The 10930-nt window shown below is 39.0% G+C and overlaps 1 protein-coding gene across 1 annotated transcript; it reads left to right on the top strand.

Moving 5' to 3' along the window:
* The first annotated feature begins 353 nt into the window (after nt 1–353).
* On the top strand, nt 354–9144 carry LOC104603551 (Protein phosphatase 2C family protein). Its single transcript, XM_010267615.3, has 4 exons — nt 354–1037; nt 3662–4026; nt 8218–8454; nt 8541–9144. Exons 1-4 carry the CDS (start codon nt 743–745, stop codon nt 8787–8789), a joined length of 1146 nt encoding a protein of 381 aa, XP_010265917.1. The 5' UTR covers nt 354–742; the 3' UTR covers nt 8790–9144.
* Nucleotides 9145–10930: the final 1786 nt, after the last annotated feature.

Genomic DNA, 10930 nt, shown 5'->3' with positions numbered 1-10930 from the left:
TTTGTGGGCGAGTGTCAGTCGAGGGATCGGAATCTAGGGCGAAATCTCGGAAGACGCCTCCGTTGCTCCCTCCGTCCTCGTGGCCGATATTTTTCATTTTTCTCGCCAAATTGTTGATTCCGAAACGTTACGTTACATTACGCTGAGTTGAGTTGCGTTGCGTGCTTACGTGGTGCTGCGTCTCCCGCATGTTTCGACCTCGATCGAGTTCGGCAGTTCGCAGTCGTCACTCACTCAGTCGCTGACACAAATGTGAAATGTTACAGTGAGATGGCAATCTTGTAAATATAAGCCATAAAACTGGCATTTCTGTAAAACAGGATCCTATAAAGCGAAGCACAGAAAACTTGCTCACACGCCTCGTCAACTTTCCCATTTTCAGCAGTTGCACTGCAGCAAAATAAAAACCGCTTCAACACCTTCTCTCTTTTCGTCCTTTTTTTTTTTTTTTAATATTTTTTACCCTTTTTTCACTCCAGAATTCCAATCTCTTCTTTTCTTCTTCTCTACATCATCGAAACCCTAATCCGCCATTCTTCCGATTGCGATTCACTCCGAATCTCACCAGAGAGATCTCTCCTTCGCCATTCTCCTTTGTTCACTGAACGACCTCTTAGTCATTGGTTCTCTTCCTTTTTGCCTTCTTGGTTCATAGTATATTGAATTCTCCCTGGTGTGATCTGCCACTGGTCTTTGCGACCTCTGAAGCACTTTAGGGTTTCTTCTTTTGAGGAAATGAGGGATGTTTTCGTGGTTGGCAAGATTAGCGTCGGCATGCTGGCGCCCGGTCCGGCGGTACGCCCGTATGAGCAAGGATGATGAGGACGGGACCGACGATGCGCTTCTTTGGTGCAGAGACCTCGACCGGCATTCTTTAGGCGAGTTCTCGATCGCTGTTGTCCAAGCTAACGAGATCATTGAGGATCACAGCCAGGTTGAGACGGGTCCGCATGCCACATTTGTCGGCGTTTATGATGGTCACGGTGGTCCTGAAGCTTCCCGTTTTGTTCGCGAACACCTATTCCGTCATCTAATGAGTAAGTTACTTTCTTCTTCCTTTTTTGGCGGTAATTACCTCAATCAAGATTTGCTTCGATTTTACTTTTATCCGATAATAATGGCTGATGCATAAAGCTGTATGTATTGCTAATTGGGCTTTTGGTTGTGTTTAATTAGTTCATATTTGATCGATCGATTAGTCTCCTGTATTCATGAATCTGAATCATGGTCAGACACTTGAAGCCAACTTCCTGTGACACGAAATGGTCATTCATCATTGCCATTACATACTAAAAAATGAGACGCAGTTAGACTGATTATAGTGATGCTCCATTTGACTTGTACTTAATGGAGAATTTCTAGAATCTTGAGGAAGTTGTACAGGATCTAAGATGTGATCACATCTTTTTTTTCCCTTTTTTGATTGATAATAGAGAAATTTTATTAATTATAACAAAAGACTAAGATGCGTTTCAACTTCTTTTTACCATTTTATTGAACAGATGGTAGGATCATAACGGTTGGGAGTTTTTTATAATATAATATGGTAAAGGATTACATTTGTACTTTTCCAATTATGTTGTGGATTTAAGGGGATTGCAGGAATTGTCCATTGGATATTGCACATGAGACAAATTTTCAAATGGCTTTTATACAAGACAAAGAGAGCTGGTTCTTGGTAGCATGTTCATCTTCTTGGTACCAGAGTGTCTTCTCTCTTATAAAGATGCAAAAATGTTCTTTACTACGTTGGCTCTCATTTGGCAAAGTCCACCTATGTGATAGAAGTGAAGGATATAAGAGTATTAAATAGTAGCGATTTTGGACCTGACTTTGTTTTTTCCTCCTGTCTTCAGGCTAGGAATTTGTGTGTGCTTTTTTATTTTCTTCAATAAAGTATGAAGGGTTTCTTTTCGTCAGTTATGATACATTTTTTTTCCCATGCTCTCTTTCACTCTTCTGGGTCACTTCTTAGAAGTTTCGTTTTTGTGTATTAATTCATTTCCCCCCTCCTGTTGGGATTGCATATGAGTGTCATGTTTCACATTTCCCCTCCAGCTGTTGGGAACTTGGGATTCACTGAACCTGATTGGTGTAGTTTGTGTCATAGATCTGATCCCAATATCGTTAAACAATGTCATTTGTTTTGAGCTTTGGGATTTGATAGTCTCATAAGGAGAAATATTACAGCTAAACCATCCAAGATTCAAAGTATTGATATTTGATACAATACATCCGATACGGGTGCCTCATATCGTGTCTAAGGGCCACCGATATGCTCAATCTTAAGTGTTAATTGATTTTGTTGGCTTTATGTATTATTACATGATAAGACATTATGTACTGACAAATAAATAAAAAGAGGGTCGAATTTCAACTGAATGAAACTCTTGATACACATTTTGTGTATTGGGAGTATTGATACTTTGAACCATGAAACCACCTAATCTCCATTGCAAAATGACCTGTTAATTCCTATTTTTCTCTATACGTAACTATGGAATTATTCTTACTTGAAATCCTACAAGGAAGGTGGCTTCTTGTGATTTCTTTGTTCTTTGTAATTTCAACCTTTTTTGTGCTTTATTGGTGATTACTAATAGCATCAGTAGCTCAATGGGTAAAACCAGCAGCAAGCCAGCAAGAGCAGGAACTGTTGAATAATGACTATGATGGAGATGATGCTCTATATACTAATGATGTAAAGTGAAAGGAAAAACAACAAATGTAATACGAGTATGTAGCCGTTCTACATTTAATGCTACTTAATGCATATAGACCAATGCTTTAAAATGTGGACGTGTGATGCAAGGTGTTCTACCATCCCAAGGAGTGAGGCTTAAACCAGAATGCAATAGAGGTGTAAGCCTCTCAAACATGGATTTTTTTAATTAATAAATAATTAAAATAAGATGAAATAAATAAAAATATAGTAAATATCCTATAAAAATTGGAAATTTTATGAGAAATTAGAAAACTTCCTATTTGCAATTTCTAATAATATAACCATCATATTCCAATATAGAATTGAAGTAGCACCGTATTAACTATCATCATCCATAATTATAGGAGTACCAGCCGCCATCAATATATCACTTGCAGAGTTGCAAATCAAAATTTCAGAATTAACAATTCCCATAAATTGCACAACATTAACATAAACAAATGTGTTATCTCATATTAAAAGAAGTCAAAGCTATGGTGCCCCTACTTCTCTTTACAACATTTTATTAATGATGTTACAATAAACAAATTTGGAGGCTTTCATCCTTGGTATAATATATAATGGGGAATATGATAAAATGGTTCCCTATTTTTATTTATAACATCTTTATTTAAAAAAAAAAAAACTAGCTTACACTATAAGAGCATTTAGGTGTGTGCTCATACGCCTCAAGCATTTTTGTGCTCCCATTGTGTGCCTCCAAGTGTTTTCCTAATGCCTTGCTTGGAGGTGTTTTAAAACATTTATCTAGACATTCCTCAGACATCACTATTACTTTGGGTTTCTTTTGTAACTTCCCCCCGATTGACAATGTTGCATGATTTCCATTTATGATAAGCTGCTTGCCATTGAATTCTCACTTGTGCATTATATTTTCAATTTGTGTTTGCCGGTACTAAAGGTTCTATACTACACATCCTTTTCCTATTTTTTCAGGGCTTGCTCGAGAAAATGGAACTATATCTGAAGATGTTCTAAGAAATGCATTTTCTGCTACAGAGGAAGGATTTCTTACTCTTGTGCGAAGAACATGGGAAATTAAACCATTAATTGCTGCAATTGGATCTTGTTGTTTGGTTGGAGTTATCTGGAGAGGAACATTATATGTTGCTAACTTGGGTGATTCTAGAGCTGTAGTAGGTTGTTTAGGTAGGTCAAGTAACATCATTGCAGAGCAATTGACTACGGATCATAATGCATGCATGGAAGAGGTCAGACAGGAACTTAAATCCTTGCATCCAGATGATTCACATATTGTAGTTATGAAGCATGGAGTATGGCGTATCAAAGGCATTATCCAGGTTTGCACCCTTTGAGCTACAACTCTTGTCTTTCCATGTATCCAATCTCCAACTTTGTATATTCAAATGTGGTATTATCATTAACAGTTCATTATGGTGTTGTTTTAATTGTTTATTGTTGTCTGTATTAATTTATGCTTCTAGGTTTAATGCTATCCATTTTCCAACAAATATGTTCCACTCCTTATGTAAAATAGTGAATATATATTTTTTATCAGCATGTAAAATAGATAATAGTTTATTGAAAAATAGAACTTGCAAATGATATGATTCTGTTTTGCGAAGGTGGGGATGTCAATTGGATTAAAAATTTGAAATTCTCTATATAGCTCTTTGAAAGGTGAATTTTGAAAAAAAGTTGTATGGTTGGAGTCAATATGGGGGAAGGGGAGATGGGGGAGTTTGCAGATATTTTGAGATGTGCAGTGTCTAATTGGCCGTTAAACTACCTGGGTTTACCTTTGGGAGACAAATCTTCAGAGAGATGATTTCTGGGCCCCTGTTGTGGAGAGATTTGAAAAGAGGCTGGCCAACTGGAAAAGAAATTATTTGTCCCTCGGAGGGAGAATTACCCTAATTAGGTCTACGTTGGCTAACCTTCCTGTATATTTTCTGTCCGTTTTTAGGATACCGGTGAAGGTGGCTAATAGGTTGGAAAAGCTAACGAGAGATTTCCTGTGGGAGTCGGGGGAAGAGAAGAGGGACCATAGGGTCAAATGGGAGGTGGTTCGTAGAGCTAAAGATGAGGGAGGGTTGGGTATTGGTAATATTAGGACTAGGAACCTGGCACTACTAGGAAAATGGTTATGGAGATTCTCATTGGAGAAAAATAGGTTGTGGGTTAAGGTGGTGGGAAGTATACATGGACTGGCAGATAATGGTTGGGATTCAGGAATCCTAGCAAGGGCCACAAGAGCTTCTCCTTGGAGAGCCATTCATGCCATCTTGCCTTTATTCTCTCCATGGATCAGGTATGACTTGCATTCCGGTACCCTTATCAAATTCTGGGAACAAGTCTAGGTTGGGGACTTGCCTCTGAAAGATCAATTTCCAGGCCTTTTTGCTTTGTCCTCCCTCAAGAATGAACCAATTTCTTCTTTTATTGCTCCTTCTAATCCACCCTCTAGGTTTGGTTGGAACCTAAGCTTGAGAAAAGGTGTTAGGGACACAGAGATTGCCTGTACCAAAGCCTTACTTTCTATCCTTGAAGGGGTCTTTATTGATCCATCTAAAGCAGATTGCAGAATCTGGACACTCACTCCCTCGAGCTCTTATACTTGTGCCTCCTTTTTCAAAGCACTAGTACCCTCTCATCTCGTTGGCTTTTCTTTTCCTGTTAAAGAAGTGTGGTGTCAACCTATACCTCCTAAGGTTGGGAGTTTTTGTTGGGAAGCCTTCTTGGGAAGAATTAATACAGGGGATCTACTCCAAAGGAAAAGACCCAACAGCTGTTTGTCTCATTGGTGTGTTCTCTGTAAGTCTGACAGTGAGTCCGGATATCACTTGCTAATTTCTTGTCAGTTTGTTAAAGTTATTTGGGTATGGTTTACTTTTTCGTTTGGATGCAGGTGGACCCCCCCCCCCCTCCTTTGAATGTTCAAAGCTTGTTTTCTTCCATGCCTAATTGGCCAACTAAAAGGGCTAAAATCAGGTGGAGGTGTGGTAGAGCTGCAGTATGTTGGACAGTGTGGGAGGAGAGGAACTCAAGGATCTTCTCAAGTAAAGAGAGAGGTATGGAAGAAATTATAGAGAGCATTCACATTAGAATAACACAATGGTGAGAACACTGGAGCTGTTCAAAGTGTTTTCAGTTGATGAGTTGTTAAGGAATTGGAAGGAGATTGCAGATTCAGGCCTATGTAGAAAGTTATTAAAAGCTTGCTGGAGTAGTCCTCCACCTATTGGATTCACCAAACTGAATTTTGATGGTAGCAGCATAGGCAACCCAGGGCCTTCTGGAATTGGAGGTGTGATAAGGGATGGAACAGGGAACGTGTTAGCCATGTACTCTAGGCCGATTGGGGTGGGAGATTCTTGGAGCTATTGAAGGAATTCAAAGGGTCAAGGAAATGAAGATTAAAAAGGTGGTTATAGAAGGTGATTCTGCAACGGTGGTGAAATGGCTAACAGAGGACAGTGCTATGATGTGGAAATACAGCAATGAAAAGAGGAAATATAAATGGTTAACATGGAAATTCAATGTAATTGGATAAAGAGAAGTGCAAATGCATTGGCTGATGGTCTAGCTAGGCAAGGGGTAAATAGAGAAACATTATTCTGGGCTGTTTTGTAATCACTACAAGATCAGAAAGTTGTTGGGTAACTGGAGTTAAGACCTTTTAGCTCCATCCCGTTGTAATATTGTTTTTATCATTAATAAAATTTCACTGTTACTGATAAAAGAAAAAGATAAAATAACAGATAAAAAGTAAAAATCAAAATTTTCCTGCCAAGTTCAATAATCCTATTTCTCTGAGCTTCATAAGTCCGATGTCTTGTACCTATACCAGTTTCAAGTTATGGACAAATTGTCTTCCCTTTTGCTGCATTACCGTTTCTGATTATTCTTATTCTTATGCAGTGTGCCATGTGTGATGGCACTACCAGACTCACGAGTAACTAAAAACAGATTTTTTTTTCTGGATTTGGAAGGTATTTGGCTTCAGGATTTCTTGATCAATTTCATACCTAAAATCTACTGGCAGTCTGTTGGATAAAACCTGTCTTCCCCAAGGTTTGAAGGTGCAGTATATGATAGACTGAGTTAAGGAGCTGTGCTTGGTAGGATTGGTTGTATGGACTTAATTTCTACCTTCAATTAACGCTGTTTGTATAGTTTTTCTCCTGGACTTTAATGGCTATGTATGCTGTAATCTCTTGGAAGAGATGATAGAGAAAGAGAAGAAAGAAGTTGAGAATAAGAGCAGTAATTGAGTTGGTTTACAGTTAGGGTAGGACACTGGATCTAAATAATGGACCTTTTCCACTGATGGGATTTTTAGGAAATGGAGGGAAGTGACGGGATCTTCAAGAGAGAAACAATACCAAAATATTGGTGGTCTGGAGAAGGTTGTGTAAGATTAAATTTTGATGGGAGTAGTAGCATGGGCAATCTAGGGCTTTCAGGAGTGGGGGAAGTATTTAGGGATGAAGGAGGTGTTATGAGAGCATTGTTTTCAGAGCCAACCAGAAAAGGGGATTTTCTAAGAGCAGAATCCATGGCTGCATTGTTTGGAGTCCAAAAGGCAAAAGTGTTAAATATCAATAAGTTGATTTTGGAGGGCAATTAAAAAATGGTGGTGAGATGCTTACAGAATAGAAAGGAAACATAATAGACCTACCGAAATGAAAAGGCTCATTTACAAAAAAAAAAAAAAAGGTTCCAGTGTATAACCTGGGATATGCAAGTGCAGGTTCAATGGGTTCAGATATCATCCAACAACATGGTACATCAGAAAATCAAGGGAGACTTAGGAATCAATTATTCTGGGCGGTTTTGTAATTTGATTATAAAGTGGGGAGAGAGTTCTCTATGCTCTCCACTGGTTGTATAATTTATTGTACATTTTCACCAAATAAACAACTTCTATATGTATTATTTATTCTTTTTAAGATTATCATGTTTAACGAATCTAAAGAATTATATGTATTTTGAGAAGTTTTCATTTTTGGGTGGAAATTTTGAAAAGTTGATATCACACAAAATTGTTTTTTCGTGGTTAAGCAACTCTGATTTTTTTTTTCTATTATTTTGATAAGCAAAGCAACTCTGATGGTTAAACAACCTACTACCTCCATACTGTGCAAATGTGTTGACCTGTTTCTGGGTTAATTGATGTGTGCATTGTTCAACTACGTGGTTTTACAAGAATTTTAAAAAGATGGATTTTAGAATTGCCTGGCTCTGTTGATGGGTCTGAAGTTAAATTTCTATATGCATTTTTTATCCTGAAAGCATATATGTTACCTTAGCAATGATTCTCATGCACTTTATTTTTATATGCATACTCTCTTATGCAATCATATTAAATCTTTGTGCTTTTTTCCAATGATTACCTTTTCTTTTGTGATTGTAGGTGTATAATTTCCCAACTCAACCACTGTTAGAATTTATTTGTTAATAACACCATAAAACCTGTTCTTCTGTTTCATTTTTTTTCTTATCCCTGATCGTTTGCTCTCCACATACAGGTATCTAGATCTATTGGGGATGCATACTTGAAGAAGCCAGAGTTTACTATAGATCCATCTATCTCGCGTTTTCGGCTTTCAGAACCCCTTCATCGCCCTGTTCTTACTGCTGAACCATCTATATATTCAAGAGCCATAAGACCCCAAGATAAATTTGTGATATTTGCATCTGATGGGCTGTGGGAACACATGACAAATCAGGAAGCTGCTGAAATCGTACATAATTACCCGAGAGCAGTATGTAGCTTTCGTCCATGCTTCTATTCTATTTTGTCCTTTATTATCCAGGGATACTCATTCATCCATTCTTCCAAAAATGGCAGGGAATAGCCAAGAGGCTTGTCAAGACAGCTTTAAGTGAAGCTGCTAGGAAGAGAGAAATGAGATACAATGACCTTAAGAAGGTTGAGAAAGGGATCAGGCGATTCTTCCATGATGATATTACAGTTGTTGTCTTATTCTTAGACCATGAGTTGCTAGGAAAGAGGGCAGCCATACCAGACCTGTCTGTACGAGGCTTCATTGATGCAGTTGGACCATCCGATTTCTCTGCTTTGGAAGAGATGACATGAATACGACCTCGGTTATCTGACGTAACATTGGTGGGTCGCTTGACTGGTCCAATATGCCTTCACACATCAGGTTTAGCTAGTCTCCTTTCAGTTTGCACACAAACCTTTTGCAAAACATTTGGTGGTTATTCTTGTGATCTTTATTGGATTCCTTTGTTGTAAGTTGTACCCACTCCTGTGACTATCCTTGTACTCATCCATGGTGCTGTACTGCAATTCTTCCAAGAATAGGTTCAGTTTTTTTTTTCTTTTTTTTTTTTCGTGGGCCATCTTTTGTTTACTTGTTGGTATGTAAATTGAACTGCGAATTTCATATTTCTATCCTTCATTTCAATAATCCATTTCTTGCTAAGCATCTTTTGGTTGGATGGCTGGCAAAGCGCCAAAGCCTACTAGTTGTTGGCTTACAAAACAAAATCATAGTTGTTAGCTATCATATTTGACTAATTTCTATTATACTCCAGTGGTTAATATCTGATCCATGGTTATTACTAGACCTGTTCATGGGTTGGGCCAGGCCGGGCTTTTACTCCATGAATAGAAATTTGTTAGGCCCGAGCCCGAGCCCGGCCCAACCAACGGGCCTACATCTTGGGCCTGAGCCTGACCTAATAAAAATAATTGGAATTTTTCCCTATTCACCCCCGGTGACTGTTTGCTGGAGCTGAGTTTGCGGTGACTGAGAGAGAGAGAGAGAAGGAGAGGACTCATCATCGGAGTTGTTGCGCTGGTGAACGTTCACTGCCTTGCCGGTTGTGGCTGCCTGAGAGTGTGAGGACTGAGGACTGAGGAGGATGTGAAGATTGAAGAGAAGAGAGGTTCGGCTGGAAAGAGGTGAAAGAGGTGAAAGAAAGAGGGGTTTGACTAAGGTTTTTTAACTTTAATCTATAGGTTGGGCCAGGTTATTTTGGCAAATCTCGAGCTCGGCTCAAATTTATTGCGTGTTCAAGCCCGTTTGGGGACCGGGCCGGCCCATGAACAGGTCTAGTTATTACATATAGTAAGACAGACCAAAAGAGTGAATTCTATAAAGTTAAAATTCTCAGAATTGCAGATCATGCGTGAATTGAATCCTCTCATTCTCTCGTGGAAATGGCCCAATGCGGCCGGGTGTGGTTTTGGTGGACAAAGTTCCAGTTTCTGGGTTACAAATTCAATTCATAAATAGCAAGTGTGAACAGAATAGAATTGTAGGTTCTAGCGTGCTAAATTTTTAATGCCTAGAACGTTGTGCGTGGCATTAGCTTGGTTTTCATTAATTTCGTGCTCTACCAGCATGTGTGGGAATATCTAGTAGTACGCCCTTCAAGTGATCACCACAAGTTGGAGACGTTCTGGACCAGTTGAACCCCTGGCCCTGGAGCTGGAGCTGATATTCCTTTGCCTTCACTTGGAGCAAATAATTGCAGAGCGAGGCGAGGAGGCAAGAAGCACAAGATGTCTCAACTCAACCACTGAGAAGAGATGCTAGCATCTGCAATTATTTACTAGCACGACATGAGTGCATGTGTGAACGGCAAGACTAAAGGGAACCACTGTGGGATGTGCAGGAAACACGTCTGCTCTAGAATCCCGTGAAGGGGGTGTTCAGTTCAGGGTTGGTTACATTTTGTGCTCTGCTCCATCTGGCTTACAAACACAGCCAGTGTTCTGAAAGGAGATTCACATGTCTTGCGACAAACCGGTGAACAACACCCCACCCCCCTAAAAAAAAAGTAATTTTTGAACAGTCCAGTGTTTTAATCAAATTTACGCCAGTCTGATGTAATATTTTGTCTTTTTTAACCAACACTTGCATGTTAAAAAATCACAGGGGTCTCGGGTTTGTCTTACGATGGTCGCAGGAAACATAATCTCGTTTTGAAGGACATTCTCATTTTGTTGGTTCTAGAGAATCAGTAAAATTCCTATTTTTTTAACACTATGGAAAATAGCTTTTTAAATATAATCACATGGATATAAAATGGCTGATGAGTCTAAGAAATTCTATGCACCTCGTGCCATATTCCTATATTGTATAAAATAGTGTTTTCAAACTGTTATTGACCCAAACAGTCGGACCATGTAGCCCAGGAACCATCCAGGCAATTGGTTCCATTTCACCCTTAACTCAGTCTTTGGCCCAAAACCATTTACTTTGT

Source organism: Nelumbo nucifera, chromosome 2 (assembly GCF_055504915.1).
Source record: "Nelumbo nucifera cultivar China Antique chromosome 2, China Antique-T2T, whole genome shotgun sequence".
Lineage (NCBI taxonomy): Eukaryota > Viridiplantae > Streptophyta > Magnoliopsida > Proteales > Nelumbonaceae > Nelumbo > Nelumbo nucifera.
Note: the sequence above shows the minus strand (reverse complement) of the source record. Positions and strands in the feature narration are given on the sequence as shown.